General features: G+C 37.0%; 3 protein-coding genes across 4 annotated transcripts; 2 read left to right on the forward strand and 1 right to left on the reverse strand.

Moving 5' to 3' along the window:
- The first annotated feature begins 1,555 nt into the window (after positions 1–1,555).
- LOC107046125 (mitochondrial import receptor subunit TOM70) lies at positions 1,556–6,886 on the forward strand. The gene is made up of 8 exons (XM_015268645.2): positions 1,556–2,234; positions 2,660–2,833; positions 2,899–3,106; positions 4,233–4,377; positions 4,722–5,076; positions 5,152–5,376; positions 5,652–5,872; positions 6,123–6,886. Exons 1-8 carry the CDS (start codon positions 2,004–2,006, stop codon positions 6,289–6,291), a joined length of 1,728 nt encoding a protein of 575 aa, XP_015124131.1. The 5' UTR covers positions 1,556–2,003; the 3' UTR covers positions 6,292–6,886.
- On the reverse strand, positions 6,712–15,390 carry LOC107046129 (UDP-N-acetylglucosamine--dolichyl-phosphate N-acetylglucosaminephosphotransferase; the record flags this gene model as incomplete). Its single annotated transcript, XM_015268650.2, is given in 6 exon segments — positions 6,712–7,153; positions 7,414–7,648; positions 7,716–7,904; positions 12,481–12,926; positions 14,802–14,916; positions 14,991–15,390. Coding segments are annotated over 6 exon segments (1,197 nt in total). The 3' UTR covers positions 6,712–7,087.
- Positions 9,593–12,363, forward strand: LOC107046126 (beta-1,4-mannosyl-glycoprotein 4-beta-N-acetylglucosaminyltransferase). Of its 2 annotated transcripts, none has more exons than XM_015268648.2 (3): positions 9,593–9,768; positions 10,718–10,996; positions 11,072–12,363. In XM_015268648.2, exons 2-3 carry the CDS (start codon positions 10,838–10,840, stop codon positions 12,185–12,187), a joined length of 1,275 nt encoding a protein of 424 aa, XP_015124134.1. In that variant the 5' UTR covers positions 9,593–9,768; positions 10,718–10,837; the 3' UTR covers positions 12,188–12,363. The 2 variants fall into 2 exon arrangements, with proteins under 2 accessions (XP_015124134.1, XP_015124132.1); XM_015268646.2 differs by lacking the exon at positions 9,593–9,768 and adding an exon at positions 9,937–10,209.
- Positions 15,391–24,837: the final 9,447 nt, after the last annotated feature.

Here is a 24,837-nt window from a genome sequence, read left to right on the forward strand (position 1 = left end):
TTGCTGTATTCTAGTTGTTTAATTACTTTTTGGTGAATTTGATCAAGCAGCTTGGTGGAGAGCTTTTTCCTCGATGGAACTTGGTACGAGGAGTTCAGAGTTTTGATGAATTGCTTGAAAAACTTGGATTCCACCACATTAAAAGGTATATTGCAGCCGAAGAAAAATTCAGCCAAAGCCTCATAAATTACTGAATCTGCAGAACGCTAGAAAAACAACATTATTGATGTTCATTTTTATAATAAATCACGTATTTTTTCTACTCGAATGTATTATTTGTACTTACGTTGGGAGTGGATTTTTTACGATGATCATTCATATTGGAGTATTTTTTTGTTACCCAACTTTCAAATAAATACTTTACGATTCAAAATGTATGTATTATTATTGACACTTATTTATTTATTTATATTATAATGCTATTTTTATAATTGAAACATCAGTTCACATGAATTATTTCGAGTCCACCACTACTCAGGCGCTGCTGGTTATAGGTTAGGGAGTTTTATACCAATTGTATACTTTTTTTTACCATTTAGAGGTAAATTATCACTTTTATACGATGTACAGGTATAAAACCCAGATTTGCCACGGATGCCCAACCTTGCTGTACGCTATTGAGTGGGCGCCACTGCAGTGCAGAAATATACTGTATCATTTATATTTCTTATAAAATTGAATCATAATCACCCGGACCTTATATTTATCATATATTTAATAACAAGGTTTTCTCCCGAATGTTATTTAGAGCAATTGAAGATTTACTAGTAGTACGCTTCCGTAAAAGAGGGTCTAAGGCNCTGATCCGGCAGGCAGCGGGCCTGCGACTGCTGCAAGGATCCCGACTCAACCGACTCAACCGAAGTCGTCAATGGCGCCATCTCGGAGAATCCCCCCCACCTATCGTTGTAGTGACATTTCACTGACCCCTAACATTTATCATTAATTAGGGGGAAATACGCCATTAATTAGTGCCAGCGGTCATTAATTGTTAATGAATTAATATTCAAATTATATTTACAAGATATTTTGGCACTTTCCCTGGGTTTTTTGCCCAAAAATCGACATCTACGCACATCTACGGAACATCTACGGAACATCTACGCTATTCCGTAGAAGGTAAATCGCCAGGGTAGTGAGATTCGGGAGAAGTTTCGGTGAGCCGATTTTGTCACCCACCCAATTATTCTATATTTGTTTACTTACATTGATTTATTGACCGGCATGGCTACACCATGAATATTCTCTCTATTCTTTATCAATAAAATGGATTGAATACACGTAATTATTGTAAAATTGTTGGCACAACCGAGATCGAACTCAAAATAATAATTGTACCGTTATGATTCTAGTCCTGGACTTAAATAAATAATCTTTCTGAAACTGATAGTTTTTATATCTTTGAAATTATATAATTATATTTATTTTGCACCCGAATTATAAAAATTCTTCCGCTGTCATCATGACAATCGTTCTCCTCTTTTGAATTTCCTTCTCAGAAAACTCAGCTGTTTCCGGTTAAATTTCGTTCCATTCCGTTTATCCATTTCTTTCTTACAAAAAAACATCTCGGATAGGCTTTGAAACTGGTGAATCCTCAGTCCACACTTTAACCCCGTAATAAATTCCACTTGCATCAAATTATTGAAAAAATTATCCACCCAAATTTCTCCAATCAAATGAGAAGCTCTTTTTTTCTTCCAAAAATCTCATGACTCCTCGTGATCTTGTCGCTGCCACGCTAACCTGTAGGAGCAGTGGCGCACAGTAATCTACTTCCATAGCGTTCGTTTATATGCATGCATGTTTCGCACGTAACCAGTGACCTCGTGATAGTACTAGCAATATAGAATACAAGGTAGACCGTACTAAGAAAGATTGGTCGAAACGTGTCCACTCATTTAAATTCAAGCCCGGTTGGGTACCACGAAGAGGACGTTACTGGGATACTGTAATAAAACAAGGAACGAAGAAACATAAATCAACAAAATTAGAAATTTATTATGCCGGTTGCAAATAGTGCGGCAAGTGCAGTGAGTGGTTCCCTGCCAAAATGGCAATTGGCATTGGCAGTAGGTGCACCGGTAGCTCTTGGTCTAGGATACATGTACTACAAAAACTCTAGCCAAGGCAAATCAAAAGGCCCAGGTAAAGCCAATGGCACTGCAACTGATAAACAAATCTCAATAGATGGTGACTCACCAGGAAAAAACTCCAGGGCTGATAAACTCGAGGTTAGATGATTCTATAATACTTTTCTCATCACACACGGTCCACTTCGTGTCCGTCAAACGCCATTTACGGACATTTTAAAGAAAAATTATGTTTGTCACTCGGCCGAAAACCACTTTTCTGACTTGTGGTGATTGCATTCCTCGGCTTCACCTCGCTCTGTAACCCTCACACTCGTCAAAAAAGTTTTTTTCGGCCTTGTAACGAAAATAGCTATTTCTTATGGGTGCGTTTCGGAATCAACTACTGTAGCTGCAGTAAAGCGAAATTAGATAGGGTTACAGTACTGCTACTGCTACTAAGTCGATTGCGAAACGCGCCCTATGATAGTCAAATTAGACAATGCAACATGGAAACATGACTATATACAGTTTTTAAAAAATGGATTCTACTGTTATGATCAACTGTTGGTTTCTAATTGCTTTAGACACCGGCTGCGAGGGCCCAGAGATATAAGGCACAGGGCAATCAGGCATTCATCGCTAGGAAATACGATGATGCCATTTTGTACTATAACAAAGCCATCGAAGCATGTCCACTAGAAAATAAAGATGAATTAGCCAAAATTTATCAGAACAGAGCGGCTGCTTATGATGCACTTGTGAGTGGAATTTTCTCTGTACTGATTGAAATTGAAATTGGCTTATCAATTATTGGTTATTGCAGGAGAAGTTCACAGCGGTCAAAGAAGACTGTACAAAAGCTCTCGAATTGAATCCCAAATATACGAAAGCACTGATAAGAAGGGCTAAGGTTTTGGAAAAAAATAATGAGCTTGAGTTGGCCCTCGAGGATGTCACTGCTGCGTGTATTCTGGAGAGATTTACGAATCAGAGTGCTTTACTCACTGCCGATAGAGTTTTGAAACAACTTGGTAAGTCTACATGAGTCAAACGCGGAACATGGGTGATTATCTACAAATTGTTATTTTCTTATCCTTCAATTTTTCCAATCTCAAAATGATGAAATAATAATCAAATTTCTCCGGATGTCGAGAGACACTACGGCATTCCACCGTTTCCATAAAATAGATGCAATTCCCTGACTGTTTATTTACCTCTAGAGAACTGAAACCAGCTTAAATGTACTACCGTGGCATGTCCTTTTTATGAAATTCGAGATTTTGTCAATGAAACCGAGTAAATAAGTAGCTCAAAGAAAATTTCCTGAACATAGATAATAGGGGATGTGACTAAGTATCATTTCATGAACAATTTTCAGAGGAATAACTGTTTTACGCTCACCAGGACGATCAAAAAGTTTGTCCCACAATTTTAGCACTATTTAAAAAAATTTGAATTTAACTGCAGTCGCGCCATTTCTGATGTTTGCACATGACGCACGCACCGAAGTTCTGTAATGAAGGGGTGAGGCCCGGTATTTACACCAGTAACAATTAACTAGACATATGTCCATATCGAGAAAGACTACTCGAGAGATGAAAAAGATGAGTCACAAATTATTCTGTCACTACCGTGGTCTCATGATTGTTACATGTTGGATAATTTCTAAGGTATTTAGAAAAATGTTTTAGGTGTTTAAATAGTGCAAACTCAGAGTGACACCCAGGTGAGTCATCAACAACCGCTGAATACACCTGTGCTGTGTGGAAATTGATTGTTGAAAAAGAACCAAAGTGATCTCTGCAAATGAATATATGATACTCGAAAGATGTCAAATAAATCAATAAACTTGTTCTATTATTTAAAAATTAAATTCTTTGATTGAAATACGAAGACTTGTCAAGTTTGGTCACCACCGTAACAGTAAAAAATCGGTAACACTATTATTCTGAATCTTTTGAAGTTGTAGTAGAGTGGCGCTAGGACTATACTTCTGGACCATTATGACATATAGAAACGTAAACAAATTACTTTACAGACATGTTCAGATTTTGAAAAATATGCCAGGTGAAAAATGACAATTTGCAGAGAATGGCCCACATGTGATCATAAAATTTTTATTCTTTGCGAGAAAGTTGTCTACACTATTGGTTTCAGGGAAACAACATGCCCAAGAACTTATGACGACGAAGAAACCAGTGATGCCCAGCAAGCATTTTATCAAAACATATTTCAGTTCATTCAGGAACGATCCAGTATTATCAGTGGAAGCGATAGACTCGATGGATAAATATGCAGGCCCGTGAGTGTAATTTTCACAATGTAGTGATTAATAAGAAAAAAGAAAATCCCATTGTGGAGCAGTATAAGCGTTTTATTTGGAGATAAATGCCAAAATCTTGTTCATTATCGATCCATTTTTCATCAGTCAGGAATTTTACAGCGAAAAGTCAAAGTTCCTTAGTATTGAGCGAATTTTACATCAAAACGTGGATTAATAATTTTCCTTGAAAGATCTCATTGGCGAGATAATTCAATGATCACACAAGTGTGATGTATCGACGTGAAATATTCGCCCCGTCTGTCCACAATTGATTTGTTATAAAAAACTAAGTATTTTATGTTAATTGCACATTGTGTTGATAGGGGATTGACTAATGCGGTCGAAGCTTTCAAAGGAGAGAAATACGACGACATTATTTCTATATGCACAGCAGAGATTGAAAAGAGTGACATTGATGTTCCTGATAAAATGAAGCTTCTATTACTGAGGGGAACGTTTTACCTTCTTCTTGGACAGCATGAGAAAGCGATGGATGACCTCGATGCAGTGATAAGTGATAAGAATGAATCAGCGAGTAGAGAAGTCCGAGTGAATGCACTCATCAAAAGAGCGACGATGCATATGCAGTTGGAAAATCCATCACAATGTTTCAAAGACTTCGAGAGGGCATTGGCAACTGATCCAGACTGTGGCGATATTTATCATCATCGTGGACAGGTTTTTAATGCACTTATCAACCTGTAATGCAGTGTATTTTTGGCTAATGAATTTCACGATATTTTTTTTTAACAGGTTAATCTACTCCTGGAGAACGTCAATGAGGCGCGTGAGGACTCCGAAAAAGCATTGAAATTGAATCCCCAATTTGGAATTGCATATGCACAGAAATGTTATACGGATTATCGTCATGCAGCTATGAGTAGAATGCCAAGTCTCGTTGAATCCGCAATGGAGAACTTTGAAAAGTCCTTTGAACTCTTTCCAGACTGTTGTGAATGTTATACTTTGTATGCTCAGGTGAGAAGGCTTTTATATAATTAAAACTAATAAACTTACGGGTATTTATCCAAAATTTCGACTCGAAAAATTTGTATTTTTGCTTCCGAACGAAAACTTTGTTTTTGTCGAATTTTGACATTCTCCAATTTTGCATGGCAATGATATAGAATGTTATAAAACATGACGAAGTGTTTTTTTTGCTAATGTATGTGTGTAAGTTTGGGTTTTTGATGATGAATTTTCATAAAATACATCACGATGAAATGCATCGATAAAAATCTGAAATTTTTTAGATGTTATGTGATGCACAGTCTTATGAAAGAGCTGATGAATACTTTGCAAAAGCTATTGACAAAGACCCAAAAAATGCAACTATATACGTACACAGGGGCCTATTACAACTCCAATGGTGTGGGAATGTTGTTAAGGCGATGGAATACATTAATAAAGCCCTGGAGTTGGATGATAAATGTGAATTTGGGTATGAAACGTTGGGTACGATCGAAGTACAAAGGTAAAATATTTAATTTTAATGGGAAAATAATTGAATAGTGAAGTGGGAAAACGTGACTGACTTTGAATTTTTTTTATCATGAGTAACTTCAAGATTAAATTCCGAGAGACTTGTACTGATACAAATTTATAAAAAGTTTTTACCGATTCATGAAAAATTCAAATTTTACTTTCATGTTTTTACCAGTCCGTTTACAGCTCTAATATTTAATAAATTATGATTCATTTCAATGATTCGTTCAATATTTCAGAGGCAATCTCAAAGAAGCCATAAAATTGTTCGACAAAGCTCTATCATTAGCCCGAACAGGTCTCGAATTAACTCACATATTCAGTCTCCAGGATGCTGCAAAGGCTCAGTTGAAAATTGGGGAGAGATTAGGCGCTGATTTCATGTTTGGTATTTCAGGCATGTCCTAATCAACTCTGAGACACCAAATTTGAAAGTAACAAATTGCAAAATTGTAAAAATCATTAGTTTTGCATCGTTGTCCGGTTCACCGTATGATCATTTTGTGGCGCTAATCTTTACCAAAAGGGAAATCAGCGGCTTTATGATGTAAAAATAAAATAGAACTCAAATACTGATAAGCTGAGTGATCGATGAGATTTTTGGAGTTTACATGGAAACTGATTTCTTTATCACACAGGTTTTTCACGATTAGTAAAGTGCCTATATCGATTGTTCCAACGATTCAGTCCAAAACGCGTTAACGTACTCATATATTTAGTCAACCATTTTTTCTGTAAATCAATAATTGCATTTAATTAAAAGATATATTGTGTGAAACAAGGTAATAAATCATGTGTGTGAGTTTGAAATGGAAAAAAAATGTGACATGTGAAAATTGCAATGTTTATATAGGTAATCGCTTAAACACCTTTATGAAATTTGACCCTGTACAAATTGCAGATGCTTTGTTTCCTTCTTTATTATTATTATTATTATTATTTTATAGTTTTTAAAATCATTTGTTATCACTCACTTAATTATATAAACATCTGGAAAGATTTATTTGAAGATCGATCACTACGAAACCCTGTCTCTTGACTTCCTTGGTTTTCCTCTAGAGAAAGGAAAACCAAGCCCTTCTTTAGAAGAATTTTATTTTCAACTACAGTTTCAGGAATTGAGTCTGTGAGTTCAAACTAGATTGACTTTTTGGTCTTTATCTCTTGATACCTGAATCATTTCAGACTTCTGATTTCTAATTATTCATACGTCGTAGAAAACAGACGCAAGAGGATATCTGATGAGGAAGGCCAAGAATGAACTTGCAATCTGCAAACGAAAAACGAATAATACTGTAAAATAGTTCATTCACAGGATAATTGTGAAATATAAAGACATGATGAAGCTAATTTTGCTAGTATCTCTGAATTTAGTAAAATTGTAGAAGAATGTTGAAGGATCTTGTTTTAAATTCGAAAGATTTTTTAGAAAAAAAATCCGCGATAAATTTTTCGAAACTTTTTGGTTTTGATGATACTCGCAAAATTGTTGGTGGATAGAATGTAGCAGTAAATTTTCACTTTAATTACCTGAATTAATAAAAGAATTTTCGTTAATTGAGGCTCCTTTGTTGGTCCAATTACAATAAGAACGAAATTAATCAACGTGAGATTGTTGCAAGTAACTACACCATTCTCATCCTCATCCCATTTTACTATTTTTAGTATTCGAAAAATATTCATAATAAATCGACCAATAACATTGAGCTCAGATTTTTGAAACACTGTCACACTGGGATTTAATTTTCCACTCGTTGGATTAAATCTGAAATTTAGAAAAAAAAACTAATTCATCCCTCATGATATCTTATTTTCATAGAAGAAACTCTTACTTGGGTAATCGATGCCTTGGACACGCCATCAAATGGAACAACTGAGGCACACTGTACAAAAAATTAATAACCTGAGGGATGAAGAACAATAGTAGAGTTTTACTGAAATGTCCAATGATTCCAACAACTGCAAACGTCATTCCTGAGAAGTAGCAAAAAGTGTCGCCCACAAAAATTCGTGACGGATACCTGCAATAGAAATCATTTGGCGGAAATTCACCTTTGTTACAACTATCTCCATGACATATTAGATATTTTCATTAAGGCCCGGCTCAAATCGATCCCCCGTTACTCAGGGACTCTCGAAAATTTTCACTTTAGGTTTGTAAAAAAGTAAGAAAAGTTCTGAACATTTAGAAAAAACGTTTTTAATTATTGTTGAGGAATTAGTTCAATAGAGGAAATAAGAATAATGTATAATTACCATGGCAAATGACGGCCTGTTAGTCGACACCATGAAGGAGTAAAGACGAAATAATAAATCCTTTTGCACACTGCAACAAGACGATTGTACGAAAAACGGCTCTTTGAAAACATTTGTAACATTTTTAAGAATTTTTTGATCACACTTTAACAATGAATTACTAATCACTTACGCCAATCTCCTCCATTGATAATTGTACTGGCGATCGGCTGTCATTTTTACCGGGAATTGAAAACAGGAAAATTGCTCTTTCTTCCTTTTTTTGCGCCACCGACAAAAGTGACAGTTGATGGACAATACAATTTTCAATTGAGGAGATGAGTGTCAGTGGTAGTTCATCGTAAAAGTGTGACCAAAAAATTCTTAAATATATTACAAAATTTTTCAAAGAGCCTTTTTTCGTACAATCGTCTGGTTGCACGGTGCCAAAAGATTTATTATTTCGTCTTTCCTCCCCCCATGGTAGCAACTGATAGGCCGGCATTTACCACAGTAATTATATATTATACATTTCCTCTCTGGAACTCATGCCTCAATATTAATTAAAAACGCCCTTTTAAAATGTCCAGAATTTCTTTTACGTTTTTTTCAATACAAATTCATAATTTTCAGGGATCTCTGAGTGGCGGGGCATCAAGTTGAAATTTCGAGATAAAAATGGAACCCAAAAACGCAATCTTGATAACGTTCGGCAGATAGCGGAGCGGGGCCTTAAATTATTTATTATAAATATTTTTCTTAGCAACTTTTTCTAGTGTTAATTCAGGGATACAAAAAAATATCTGCTTAAAATTCCAAGATATGTATCTTGTATAATTTTCAATAGTCCATTCCTGCGATATCTGTTGTGCTTTATCACTTATTGGCTTTGAATTTAATGAACTTTATTTAACTCTCACTTTGCTCTTTTTTGATAGGATTGATAGGAAAAATATTGATTTACTTCATTTCATTTTCTTGCTATGCATATTCCAAAGAGAGAGGGAGTAGTTTCTTTTGGACATAAGAGGTCAGTTGCGTAGCAGAAAAACGAGATAAATCAACCTGAAAATTCTTAAGACCACCCATAATTATTTTGGCTTCATTCTGATAAAATGTAAGAGCTGCAAAAGAAGTAATCCGAGCATCTTCTAAAAATTGATCTCAGAGTGAAATTGGCTCATGTCGTTTTTTTTTATTTCACTTCACTAATGGGCTATTTATCTTCATCAATTCATTATGAATGGTTATCTGCTATTTTCGTGTTACTCAACATGATCGACTACCATCTTGAGTACTTGGAAAGTAATTAACCAGTTCAATTAATTTGAAACTATGAATAACCAATCCAGTTTGAAGTGTAAAAAATCTACTGCGAACGACCTTTATCGGAGAATTCCTTCACTCAGGTCAATACCGTCTGTTTGACACACCTGTCATTCTCGAACGCATTGTCCCTCAGCAGATGTTCAGATGTGATTCAACAAGAAGGACTGAGAGAAGTGAGAGTATAAGATTCCCCAGTATATATCTCTACACCGCCTCCATACCAGTTGTTATCGACCTCTGTCATAAGTTCCACCGAAAGAATCCCCTCAAATAAAAAATGTCAGTAGCGGGCAATATATGCATCTATAAATACGAGAAAAGGTAAATAGGACATTAAAAAACGTCATGTTAGCCCTTAGAAGGGTTCTAAAAAAAAATCCCAACTAGACTCTTGTAATCCAGCCGATGCACACCCAATGCATGTTTCTTTCACCGGGCATTAAGATAGAAGAGATGAAACGCATGCGCTCGTTGGTAAATCACGAATGCGCTTGTCATGCTTGTTGGAATATTATTACCATGGTGTTTTAGACACTCGCAGATGTGAATTTGCCTCGGGTGTGGTTTGTCATTTTGTCACTACCGGATAAGACACCATATTACAAAGATCAACTCTTTCGGCGATAAAACTAGCGAGTAAGACGTACAAATTTATCTAGAAAATTGAACATTATTTTCTTCCTGTTCAAAACTAAAAATGTTGAGTGGAGATAGAACGAGTAGAATTCCACCAACTGATGGAGACTGAGAAAATAGTACCGGGTAAGTGTATAGATACGTATATAAATATATTTTCACACAACTTCCGTCCCTTTCGCTTCACAACCACAACATAGATGTGTACATATATATATATATAAACATACATTGGGGCCGTTCGCACAGCCGGTGGTCCCGATGAGGTCACGGGTAACAAGTGGTGATTACAGTCGTTTTATTGTATGCATTTGGAGAATAGGCATATAAATAAACGCAATTGACAATAGTTTTGTTTTAACTCTTATTGCCAGAAAAAAATTCCCTTCCGGCATTTTTTTTCAACTCTTGGATGAGATTCTGGAGGTGACTTCAACTTCTGAGCATGGCAACTTCGTTCGGTACTTCCAAATCGATAATACTACAGTGAAGTTACACCCATTTCCAAGGAAATTATTATTATTTTGTTATTGGAGAAATTATAATTATAATTTCCTTTCGTCTCATTCGGGGAAAAGTATATTGGCTGTTGAGTTGTCATTTGTTCATCAATGCTTGTATTTTAATAATTCAGGTTATTCGTCACAGTCATGTGAAGAGATATGAAACAGGAAGCAATGTGACTGACTATAAGAAAGACAAAGAACTGATAAGACTCTGAGAAAAGAAGAAAGAAAAAGGAGAAAGAATTGCCATGCAGAACCGGCTGGACGGTAAGCTGGCGTTGCTCTATACATTATTGGTACTTCAAGTATTCATCGTGATGATTTACGTTGTGTCAACACCACCTAGTGAATATGCACAGATGACAACAAGGAATCCCATTAGTTTTATTAGAGTGGAACCAACAGAGGTAAGAAATTGTGAAAAATTGTGCTTTTGATAGTCATCCAATCAATGAATTTTCTGCACTCAAATATTTTTGTAGATTCCTCTTAAAGGTGAAAATCTTACACCAAAACCATCATACCAAATCTTAACTGATGAGTTAAAGCTGAAAGACACAAGAACATCAGGATTCTTCATCACGCAAAACACGACGAAATGTTGGAAGGAGGGCGTCTCCAATAAATCTCACTCGTCTCTGGAAAAATGTCAATGTCAGTGTGGATGGCATGGTGCAGACTGTGGTCAACCGGAAGTCGTTTGGCGAGCGATAATGGCTGCGAAACAAAAAATCAAACTGAAACCGAGGAAAACATTACGTCGACTGATTTACACATTCTCGGTACAAGACTACAACTCAGCAATGGCCGAAGTTATCGTAGAAGAGCTCCACCACGTCGTAGATTTATTTGTAATCTGTGACTTCAGTGCAGCAGAGGAGAATTTGCAGCATAAATTGAACAAGGGACTATTGTCCAGTCATCAGCGCAAGATATTATATATAAATGCTGCTCACAAGTCGCGGAAACCCTCGCGAGTCATCTCGAAATACGTGTGGGATAAAATAATCAGTGTTGTGAAGAATATAAAGGAGGACGATATCTATGTAATGAGTGGCCCTGAGCAGATATTGAATTGGCGTGCATTAATGTTCCTTAAGGTATACGACGGTTGGTCTCAGCCCATTGGCTTTCGCCTCAGATGGTCCGTCTTTGGATTCTTCTGGCAGCATCCTTCCAAAACAATCATAACCGTTGGTGCATGCACCATCGGATGTATATATCAATCATACCGAACAAATTCCATTTTACTTCAACGCGAATTGGGGGAGACCAATGAGAGAGATGTTCTTGGTTTAGTTATTGGGGATCTTAATCATTATGGTGGATGGTACTGTAATTACTGTGAAACACCCGCTAATATTATCATTGCTCTCAAGAAAGATGGTAAACCTAAAGAGGCTAAGTATGCTAAGAATATGGAAGTTCTGTTCGTGGAGGATTTAATCGGCACTGGAGTCTGGTTTGACGATAAGATGAGCCTTATCAGAGCTTATAAAACTACGGAATCGTACTTTGCGCCAGACACTGTTATGAGTAATAGTTTCAAATTTGACTGGCTGATCGATAATTTCTATGCTAAACTTGATTATTACTGATGATCATGCACGATCGAATGTCTGTGATATTTATTCAACCAGTCATAACTGATTAAAATTGCAAATGCAGCATATAAACTAATGATCGAATTTATATACAAGGATATATCGGAGTATGGATGTTGAATAATTTATATAAATAGGGAGGATTCAAATATATAAAATTGTAGAGATTAGAGGAATTGGCCATTTCATGGAGATAAAGAATATTAATTTTCTTTTTTTACTATATAGGTAATACTCTGTATCTCCTGAATTCCATATAATGCAATTTGTTTTTCTTTTTCACTTACCAGTTGTATTTAAAGAGAGCAAGTGACGTTGTTACGTATGGTATCATCAAATATAGTGAAAACTGGTGGGCCTTCCATAAATTACCACTCAATTCAATGAAATTGAATGTTATAATGCTAGCTGCAATAACAAGACTCTGTCCAACTTCTAAGCCATTTATACCGGCTAGAATGTTGATAGCATTTGTACAAAACACTGCCAGCATAGCCATGTACATATAATAGAATAATGAAAGCTCGACGGATAAACCCAACCATGATCTAAGTGGTTTTGGTACTATGATGACAGTTGCATTGCAATTCACGTAGTAAACCATTAAAAGGGGTAAGGATACTATTGTTGTCAATAAAAGTTTGTCTCTCCATCTGAGATCACAAACATCATCGACGAATCCAAGGATGAGTACCCAGCAGATGGACAAGAGAGCGGCTAGTAGCTCAACGAACTGAAACAATCGATTTTCGAAGGGAATTTAAAGAACAAAATTAAGGATGTTCTATACCTTTTCGGTCAAAATTCACGTTTTTTTAATTTTTCTCGCGAATTGTCGATCGANTACAAAACACTGCCAGCATAGCCATGTACATATAATAGAATAATGAAAGCTCGACGGATAAACCCAACCATGATCTAAGTGGTTTTGGTACTATGATGACAGTTGCATTGCAATTCACGTAGTAAACCATTAAAAGGGGTAAGGATACTATTGTTGTCAATAAAAGTTTGTCTCTCCATCTGAGATCACAAACATCATCGACGAATCCAAGGATGAGTACCCAGCAGATGGACAAGAGAGCGGCTAGTAGCTCAACGAACTGAAACAATCGATTTTCGAAGGGAATTTAAAGAACAAAATTAAGGATGTTCTATACCTTTTCGGTCAAAATTCACGTTTTTTTAATTTTTCTCGCGAATTGTCGGTCGGATTGACGCGAAAAAATATAACGTTTCTGCATTTTGTCATTATTTAATGACTCGCGAAGTTGCAAGGTGGTGCGATCATTTTTGTGCATTTTTGCTAAACGTTTAAAAGGAATCACAAAACTGTAGAAAAAACGCAGGAAAATGATTCCACCACCATGACACTGCGTGAGCCATTAAATAATGACAGAACACAAAAACGTTATATTTTTTTCCGTCAATCCGATCGACAATTCGCCAAAAAAAGGAAAAAAAACGTAAATTTCAGCCAAAAAGGTGTCGAACATCCTTAAGTGTAGTATCGTGAAATGGTAAAATGCAACGATATAATTGTTTACGTCTTGTTATATAATATTTTCAGTAATAATTTAAAAACTCATTTCAGAAAGAAATATTACAAACAATATGCTGTAAATCAACGATAAATGATGCCATTTCCATTATATTTTGATAAAATTAATAGACGAAGATATATAATAATTTTTCAGGCCATGATTCAATTTCTTTCAATCATAATTTTTTGAGTAATCGTCGAAAAATTGATTCAGGAAAAGTATATCAATACCTCCGAAATTCTATAATAAATTGATAAAACTGATGAACCTGACTCAATGAATGTGAAAACAAGACCATTTGAGCTCTTTAGAATCGTACTGAACTTACTTTTAATAACTCTTTGTCTCAAGTACATACGATCTTGTCCCACTATCGATAGATCAATTAGACATTTTTTCATGGTTGTCTCTCTGATAGTGAACAAAAAAAACTAGTTTTTCACACAGGTGTCTGATTAAATGCAACCTTCAATGGAGAGGGTAAAAACTTGAACATATGGCGTCATTTGTCGACAAAACAAAATTTACATACAAAGGCAAATTATAAGGATGTAATCTTGAGTAGTTTTGGAATTAACTGCTACGTCTTTTTGGCAAAGTTGCCCAGTTCCATCACTGGTATTTTGAGAATACTCTTTTCCATCTGCGAAAAACAACTGGAATGCTTTTAAGGATCAAACAGAGAAGACCGGTGGAGTAAATCGGAATGGGCAAAGTATCATACTCGAGACGAATGGAGGCCAATACAAGGATTAAATATTCTTGAAGTTCAAAAGAAACCCTAGGTCAGGTTCACACGACATTTATCCACGTCCACACATTCGAGCACTATTTAGAAATGGCATATTCGAAAATTTTGGACCATAGTTATTCTACTGAAAATAATTGGGAATTTCAATTTAGATGATTAGAATATTTCCGTTCGGAAGCAAAAAACTGGAAGGATATTTTTCATTCGAAACTGTTTTGACTTATGCCCACGATTTGAAGTGATAACACATGTTATAATGGCCGTTGACAAATTATTGGCTATTAACTTTAGTTCAAATAATTTGATAATTTACCTCGTCGTGAGGGAAATTGGAATTGTCTGAGATGTATTCGGTGAATGGTATTGGTATGAACAGAAACATGGTGCAGAGAAACACAAAGCCACTGACAACCCCCAGGGCTTCCGGTCTAAAATAGAAGAATCATCAATAAATTAATTAGTTACAAACGATTACCTATTATTTAAATGCCTAAATACTTACATTTTTCCTCCATCCCTCTTATTCATATCAACACCCCAGAGGTTAGTCTTCTCCACGAAAACCTTACCCAATCTGGGAATTAATTTCATTGTGATGGAATATGCACAAATGGACATGAAAATATTAACAAGTAGGGGCAAATTCATTTTTCCTAAACTTCAACTACCGTCAGTGTGGGGGTTATGGAACATGTGGGGGTACTGGAACACTTTAAAGCATTTATTAAGAAAATAAAGTCCCAACCGTGTTAAAACTATAGGGAATTCCGTCTCGAAGGTCTCTTATCTTTCCCTAGGATTAGGTTTGTTATGTCCAGGGTTGAGCAAGTAAATTACCTTAGGTAAATTACATGGTTTTTGACCGGTCATAAAGTAGGTAAATTACCCGGGCGAGTTGTCGGCTTTTTGACCTGTCAAAAACCTATGTGGCGCCATCTATTAGCACCTTGGGGAACCGGGAGATTTTTACCGAGAATACCGCCTGTCAGAGTTACAAGGGTCAAAATTCGAAAAAATCATACCCACTGAGGTTATACCTCGCAAGGGTCAAACGTGACAATCATAACTTGCGAGGGTCAAACGTCACAATCATAACTTGCGAGCGTTAAATGATCATAAGCTGTTGCAACAAAGACCAAACGGAATAGTTTCAGATTATTTTTTCTTAATTCATGATCATTCTACTCTTGTCATTGTTCTGCCTACAGGAGAGATAAGTTGAAAAATCACAAGAGTTAAAATTAAGACGCAGGTAAGCAGGAAAATCACAAACGATCAAGAAACAATCACAAAGTAGGTAAATCATAAGGGTCAATCAGGATAACTAGGCCGTGACCTAGTGACCTGTTTGACCCTTGCGAACCTACTTGCTTTTTTTGTTTAAACTTTATGACCGTTGGAACCTTGTAATTGTACCGCCTGGCGTCCCCTGTTGACCCTCTTATTAGTTTCACCCTCCAGATTAAAGGATTGCTTCCGTTGTTTGACCCTTGCGACGTTTGATCCTAAGAAGGCATAACCCTTGCGATGTTTAACCTTCGCGAGGATAACCCTCGTGATCGTTTGATCTTGACGATTTCCGGCCAATGTGCCTCTCACTTTTGACCCTTGTGACTTTTTAGCTTAGCTTCCTTGTAAAGAGCTTTCTGACACTTTTTGACATTTTTGACGCCCCAGAGGTAAATTACCGGTATTTGACAATGTCACGTCATAAACTTCCATCTGCGAGATATGCCCAACCCTGGTTATGTCCTATCAATGTTACTAGGAGGACAGTGGCGCCTTTTTGAAATAACGAGCGCCAAACTTAGAAATGTGGATCCGTTAGCCGCTAAACCTCTGATGAGGACTCCATCGATGTTGACTCGTTCATTTTTTGAATAAATGGGTTGAAGGTGTATTCCAGAATAAATCAAAACACTAGTGCTTAGGAGAGCACATTAACACTATTTATTTCAAACTTCTAATTTAAACTTGAAATCTTTGGTAGACAAATACACTTGATAAAACTTTTATGGAAAACTTTAAGAAAAACTAATCGAAGAGAGAAGCTGGAACAGTTGTCGGAACAACAGCCACGATGGGACTGTCTCTAACTTAAACTAAAAATGTAAGGGTTGGGTCCATACACCTCCACTAGACCAAAAGTTGCGCGCGCAATCTTGGCCCGGACTAAAGGGAAGAGGGGTAACTTAAAAGAGAAATCGGGAAGCAAAAGAGGGAGAAAGGGGAGCGTGTGACGTCAACAGTATTCCCTCTTGAGGGGTCTCAGGCCCTTCAGGTCCGCGATACAATGAACAAAGGAGAACTCAACACTCAACACGTGTGGAACACGTGAATCAGAGAGACTTTCTAAATATCTCAGAACCGAGACTTAACAATTTTACGACCGTAACCGTCGAGTTTATTTTCTCTCTATATTTCAGAATTTCATGAAAAGTATTGTTTTGAGGAATTTTGGAGAGCTGTAAATTTACGAATTTTCTCAAGTACTTGACATTTATTATTTCCGGCAACGGTTTTTCTCACGCCTGCGAAGTTGTTTTTCGTCCCCTGTTCATTGTCCTTTCATTCTCGACTTTTCTCAGTATTGAAAGATTTTACGTTATTTAATTAATTTTTTATATTAATTTGAATATCGCGGACAACCATCAAAATCAGCGTCAAGACATCACACCTTCCCGCATAAAATAAAAATTAGACTCAAGAAGAGTCTAATTTTTAACAAGTCTTATTTTATTTTATGTACTTATCAATTATCTGAGCATATATACAGTCTTATATTCTAAATCATCTATCCATTAACATGAATGATTAGCTTACATTTCTTATTTTAAGTCTTAGAAGATTTTTTCGATCAAAATGCTGGTTTTAACTTATTAATATGTACAGTTTTCTTACGATAATCCGATAGCTTAATCTCTGCATTCTCATTGTTCATCACTTTTGACACCTCATAGGGCCCTAAATAATTAGCATCTAACTTACTGGTCTTAGCATCATTTATTAAAAATACCCAGTCGCCCGGTTCAAAATGTCTTTGATTAACAGCCCTGTCGTAATACACTTTAGATCTAAATTTCGCTAAATCAACATTATCAGCTGCACGTGATTGAGTTTCACGCAGCTTTTCTACTAAATCACCTAGATACTCCGTATATACAGGTACGCTACTTTCTTTAACAAAATTAGATGGAATCCGTGCCAATCTCCCAAAAATCATCTCATGAGGAGTAAAACCTGTTGATTCATGGACTGAAGTATTGTATGAGAACATGGAATATTTTATCCACGTATCCCAGTCTCTGTTCGTGTCAATGAAAAATTCTTCAAGTACTCAACTAAGACTAAATGACTTCTCTCCAGAGATCCATTAGTCTGAGGGTGGAAAGCTGTGGTTTTCAACTGTTGGATCTTGAATAATTTAGCTAAATGTTTCATAACTTCACCGATAAAATTCGAACCCTGATCAGTCAATATTGCCTCAGGACAACCAAAAACACAAATGAAATTTTCTGTAAAAGCTTTTGCAATATCAATGGCTTTTGTTTCAGCTAGAGGAACTGCTAATGAATATTTAGTTAAATTATCTTGAATAGTTAAAATATATCTGTTGCCAGTGCTAGTAATGGGTAATGGTCCTACAATGTCGAGTGCAATTTTTTCAAAGGCTGTCTGTGGAGTATCAGTAACTATCATGGGTTGTCTTGTCTTGACTCTAACTAATTTATTTTTCTGGCAAGTAACACAATGCTTAATAAAATTTTGGATCTGTGGTTTCATATTTTCCCAGTAATATAATCGTCGGATTCTGTCATAAGTTTTCACGACGCCTTTATGTCCACCCACTACAGACTCATGCATCTCTTTTATTATATTTTCTCTTTTATCGATTTCTGGTACCTCAGTTTGATTTAGGCAAATAGTGACATGATAGCCTTGGGGAAATGTTCTTTCTAAATACATCTTAATATTACCCCAGGGGAGTTTATCAAGTCCGCCTCCAGTTCGCGCTATTCTAACTGTTCTTACGTCAAAATAATCTATTGATTCTTTCAGTTTTGTTATACCAAGACTAATATTGTTCAAGAGCGTTTTATTCTCAACTCCTTCTTTGATCACAATCAGGAAAATGTGGATTTTTCCATTTTTGAAAACAACTACATCACCGATATCCGGTTTGTCTTTGGGAAATTGTTTTTCGTCAATGTAACTCCTAGCGAGTAATTCTTGAAAAACTGGGGTTCTCATCTTGAAATCTGCAGAAATGAAGGTAGCGATGTTATCCTTTCGCCTGAAAATTCCATCTCTGGTTTCGCTAAAAACATTCAATGGGACACGTTTATTTACTCTTTTCCCATGTTTAATAATTTTCTCTACTCGGGGGGAATTTAATTCTTCTTCGTCTGAGGAAGTAGGTTGATCGTCATAATCACTCATTTCATCTGGGAAATCTTCCTCTGGAAAAACAGGGGTAGAGGGTTCTTCTTCCGAGTTCGAATGAAAAACTCGACTAGTACTCTCCATATGGAAAATTGAGCATTCCTCGCAAACACGATCACTTCCGTTGGGACTATTTCTACTATTTATTGATTTATCTCTTGTTGGACTTCCTCTAGATGCCTCGAGTGTTAGTATTGCATGCTGTTTTTCTATGATTTTCTGTAATTCTAGGGGGTCATGCGTGCACGTCTTATTCAGACCATTTTGTGTTCTATGCATTTCGTCTTTGCTCCATGCTTCCGGGCCCGGATAATAAACTAAGAACCCTTGGTTCGCTAGGAAAAGGGAAGACTCAGATAAGTCAGACTCCTCTACAGAAAGTACTGTGTCCTCTCGGCCAACCTCTTCCTGATCTGCAGGGGCACCCTGACCCTCATTAACAGACCTTCCCTTTTGATTTCTAAGGGGAGTGGCTCCTCTCTGATGTGACTTACTCACATCAGCGTCCATCCCATTTCTAGTAACTACGTCATTTCGTTTGACGAAATGAATTCTCTGGGTCTGTTTACTAAAATCTTGGGTTTCTCTGATTATGTTTCTCTCTATTGAGGACATCCTCGGGAAGTCTTCTAATTCTTCAATAAACAAACTCTTTGTAAACTTGATGTTTGCAATTGATAGATTTGATAATTCTACAGGATTTCGTGAAAGTGCATCAGCATTAGAATTCAGTCGTCCTGGTTTATAAATTACTTCATACTCATGTTCTCTCAGTGATAACACCCAACGGAGTAATCGCGATGCTGGATCTTTGATTTTATGAGCCCACACTAATGGCCTATGATCTGTCACTAATTTGAATTTTGTTCCATACAAATACGGACGATAGTGCCTCACAGCAAAAACGATCGCGAACAACTCCTTCTCTATGACAGAATAATTGAGCTCAGCTCCTGTTAATAATTTTGAGGCGTATGAAACAGGTAAATCATGACCCATTTCTCCCTGGCTGAGAACAGCTCCGAGGGCATAGCAAGAAGCATCTGTTGTTACGATAAAAGGTCTCTTGGAATCGGGGAATTGAAGAATGGGCTCTTTACATAAGAGGTCACGCAAATGTTCAAATGCGTTTTGACACTCGGTACTCCAAACGAACGATTGATTTTTCTTCAATAACTGGGTTAATGGACGAGAGATTCTGGCTAGATTGGGGATGAAACGTCGGTAATAACCGATAAGACCAAGAAATTCTTTGATATTTTTGGGTGTTTTAGGGACGGGAAATTCTTTCACTGATGCTACTTTTGTCGTATCTGGAGTAACTCCTTTGTCACTCACAATATGACCTAGATATGTCACGCTAGTTTGTAAAAATCTGCATTTATCTATTTGCAAGGTCAATCTACTTGTTCGAAGTCTCCCCATCAATTTGATGAGTTTTCTCTCATGATCTTGAAGGGATGATGCGTAAACTACAATATCATCGAGATATACGAAAAGGTCTGCACCTTGGAGTCCAGTGAGTACCTGGTCCATAAGACGCTGAAACGTCGCTGGTGCGTTCTTAAGACCAAAGGGCATTCTTGTGAAGTGATAATGACCATTTGGGGTTGAAAAAGCCGTTTTCATTTTGTCCCTCTCGTCCATAGGGATCTGGTGGAATCCAGAAGCTAGATCAAGGACCGAGAAGTATTTAGCACCTCCCAATTGGTCCAAAATATCAACAATATGGGGAAGGGGGTAGGCGTCTGAAATATTCTTTTCATTTAAATTTCGAAAATCTATCACCATACGCCACCGTTTATTCCCAGCTGAATCAGCCTTTTTCGGCACGATCCAAATGGGTGAATTATATGGGGATGATGAGGGCTCGATTATATCTGAGGCGAGTAATTCCTTAATTTGTTTCTGAATTTCCTCTTTGTGAATTTGAGGAAATCTGTACTGTTTAGTGGAAATTGGAATTTCGTCTGTTGTTGGGATACTATGAGTCATAACATTTGTGCCCTGTAAGCGATCACCTGGAAGCTGGACTTGATAAGGGTATTTTCTAAACACTTTAATTATACTTTGTCTTTCTTCTGAATTGAGATTTTCTAAATGAAGGCTATCTTCAAGTCTCTTCATCCGTTCCTCTACAGATTCACTTTCAAACGCAAAACAAGTCTTAATCGGTTTCTCGGAATAACTCTCTATTTCTTCGATATATTGCGCTGGAATATTGAGTTCCTGTTCCTCCTCGTTGCAATTAATTATAAATATCCAAGCTATCCCATTGTTGTTTGTTACTAGCGACTCTCCTGCATATAAATTTGGGCCTAAATTCAACCTCGGTAAATATCCCTCTTTTAATTCATTATTCAAAACTTTTATGCCCACTTTGGTTTTGCAACGAGCAGGAACTGTCACCCTTGTTTGCAATAATGGAATTGTGATTCCTTTCTCACTCACTCGCACACAACTATCAGAAAAACACAATGTTGCTTTCTCATCTCTCAAAAATTGTGCACCTAAAATACCATCATACTTGATTGGAAAATCTGCACGAATAACTTGAAATCTACATGTAATGGAGTCAAACGTGATTTGAACTTCGCCAACTGTTTCATCGGACCCTGGGGTTATACCTGTTAATACGAAACGTTTACTCCTATCAATTTCAACGTGAGGTTTCAATAAGCTCTCTTTTATCAGATTTATATCTGCCCCAGAGTCAACTAAGAGTCAATTCCTCATATTCAATAAATCATCACTAGTAATTGTTACACAAGGAGAAGCTTGTTGATCGGCATGATTAATGTTGATCGATGCCTGCTGAGTTTGAATTTGATTGTTTGATTGAGAAGAATGTGTATTAGTATTACCAAATTTGTTTGAAGAAGTTCGACATTTCATAGTGGAATGCCCAGTTCTTTTGCAATTAACGCAATATCCCGGCTTGAATTTACTGTGACATTCACTCTTCACGTGACCTACTTTACCGCACGCATAGCAAATAACTTTTCCAAATGTTTTTTGATTATTAGTTGACATGACATTGACTTGAGCAGAAAGTGGCTTGTGTGTTCGATTTTGTGAATTGTACGGCCCGTGATTTTTGAAATGATTTTTGTGATGACTTTGTGAATTATTTGAAATTTTATCCTGTTCGTGTTTGAAAATATCATTGTGTTCTTCGATTTCTTTCTCTTTCTCAATCGCGATTTTAACAGCAGCTTCGAGATTAGCTGGCTCTTTATTTGAAACACACGTACTAAGTTCACCCCTTAAGCCTCGAATGAAACTATTGCGAGCCCCCTCGTGTGTGCCTGCAAGGAGCCCTACTGCAATTTCACTGGAATATTTTTCACGAATCAACTCTACAATCCCTCGCACTACAACTTTGATTCTCGCAACAAAATCGACTATTTTCTCATTGGGTTTTTGATGCATTTTTGAAAGTAATCCTTGCCACTGAGAGAGCGTCTGGCAAGGTGCAAGAGCCTGTTTTAGATTTGCAAAAATGTCCTCGAGATTTGAAGTTTCTTCATCAACATATTCACTGGCCGTCCCGGAAATTCTCGATTTAATTAATTGAGTGAGGAAAATGTGATGTGAGGGAGATGCAAGCGCGATTGCTTGTTTGCATAAATTGATGAATTTGTTTAAAGGCATATTCTGGCCATTGAATGTTGGAATCAAACTAGAAATGTCTTTCAATGACATAGTGGACACAGAAGGCTGAATGTTCTGACTGATCGAACTCGTTTGACTCCTAGGTTGTGACAAATTACTAAACAAATCATCTGAACTGTCTAATGTGACATTAACACTTGAATGATTACTTGTTGATGGTGCAGAAACTCCTCTCGTCTTACCACGTCTATTTCTTGTAGGTGCCATTTTTAAAATTTTACTAAAAATTCTAATGAATCTATTGGCTTCTCTCTTTGCAAAATATAATAACTAAAATTTCGTGTGCTCCCTCTAGATATGGACAAGGTGCGGCCTATAATCAGGTGTATCTCTCTGAAAACTCAGGAAAACCGCAAAAAACCTGAGCAATACCCTGAAATGTCCATCCTCTAAATAATATTTATTTCTAGACTTACAATTTTCTCTTTACAGCTAATCCAAAGGAAATACTATTTCACTCTAATTTCACTCTAATTTCACTTTAATTTCACTTTTAAATTTCACTGATTGCCCATAAAATTTTCTATCACTTGACACTTAATTCTGCCTGACGGGTCTTCCTGTCAACTGCTTGGCTGCAACCACCCTGGACCTCTTGACTGCAACGACCTTGGACCTCTTGACTGCAACCGCCGGAACTCAATAGCATCAGTAACATGATTTTCTCGAATTTTCAAATTTCAATTCAACGTTCGATGAATGCGGCCATCCCACCGCTGTCACCAATTGTTATGTCCTATCAATGTTACTAGGAGGACAGTGGCGCCTTTTTGAAATAACGAGCGCCAAACTTCGAAATGTGGATCCGTTAGCCGCTAAACCTCTGATGAGGACTCCATCGATGTTGACTCGTTCATTTTTTGAATAAATGGGTTGAAGGTGTATTCCAGAATAAATCAAAACACTAGTGCTTAGGAGAGCACATTAACACTATTGATTTTAAACTTCTAATTTAAACTTGAAATCTTTGGTAGACAAATACACTTGATAAAACTTTTATGGAAAACTTTAAGAAAAACTAATCGAAGAGAGAAGCTGGAACAGTTGTCGGAACAACAGCCACGATGGGACGGTCTCTAACTTAAACTAAAAATCTAAGGGTTGGGTCCATACACCCCCACTAGACCAAAAGTTGCGCGCGCAATCTTGGCCCGGAATAAAAGGAAGAGGGGTAACTTAAAAGAGAAATCGGGAAGCGAAAGAGGGAGAAAGGGGAGCGTGTGACGTCAACAGTATTCCCTCTTGAGGGGTCTCAGGCCCTTCAGCTCCGCGATACAATGAACAAAGGAGAACTCAACACTCAACACGTGTGGAACACGTGAATCAGAGAGACTTTCTAAATATCTCAGAACCGAGACTTAACAATTTTACGACCGTAACCGTCGAGTTTATTTTCTCTCTATATTTCAGAATTTCAAGAAAAGTATTGTTTTGAGGAATTTTGGAGAGCTGTAAATTTACGAAGTAAACTCAAGTATTTGACATTTATTATTTCCGGCAACGGTTTTTCTTACGCCTGCGAAGTTGTTTTTCGTCCCCTGTTCATTGTCCTTTCATTCTCGACTTTTCTCAGTATTTAAAGATTTTACGTTATTTAATTAATTTTTTATATTAATTTGAATATCGCGGACAAAGATGGCTGATCATTGCTACCAACCATCAAAATCAGCGTCAAGACATCACAGGTTTGGTCGAGGTGAGTCAATGAAAACCATTTTAACCACGGTTAACGCCAAAGAGGATTGACTAAAGTAGAGGCTCAGATCTCGGGGTTAGACTGACCCCAAGCCAAAAGTAGTTCGACCCCAACGGAGGGATGCCGCCACGGTCGAATCTGACGGCTGAGCGAACTGCCTGTGCGGGTAACTCGTCAGTAGCAGTCCCGCTGTCACAGGGATAATTTTGAAGTGGAATTTGTGTCCTCCTCGTCCTCAGCATGTTCTTAATGTTTTTCAGGTGATTTATTTGCTGGCTAATTAATATTAAGGAATGAAACACAGAGGGTGTGATGGAGAATTAAATTCCCCATCAATCGATCCCCGTTGCATCCCTTAATCTCTGTAACAGAAAAATACAAACTACGACAAAGTCATGGGCCAGTGAGAAAAATAATTTTGTTCTCGGCGCACAGTGACTTTTCACCATTCGCTCGCGAATTAAAAATTCACTTCTCCCCTCCTAATTGAGATTAAGGGATGAAAAAAGAGTAGTTCGACGGAGAATTAAATTCC

Source organism: Diachasma alloeum, unplaced genomic scaffold (genome assembly GCF_001412515.2).
Source record: "Diachasma alloeum isolate Michigan unplaced genomic scaffold, Dall2.0 Dall_scaffold_01212, whole genome shotgun sequence".
Classification (NCBI taxonomy): domain Eukaryota; kingdom Metazoa; phylum Arthropoda; class Insecta; order Hymenoptera; family Braconidae; genus Diachasma; species Diachasma alloeum.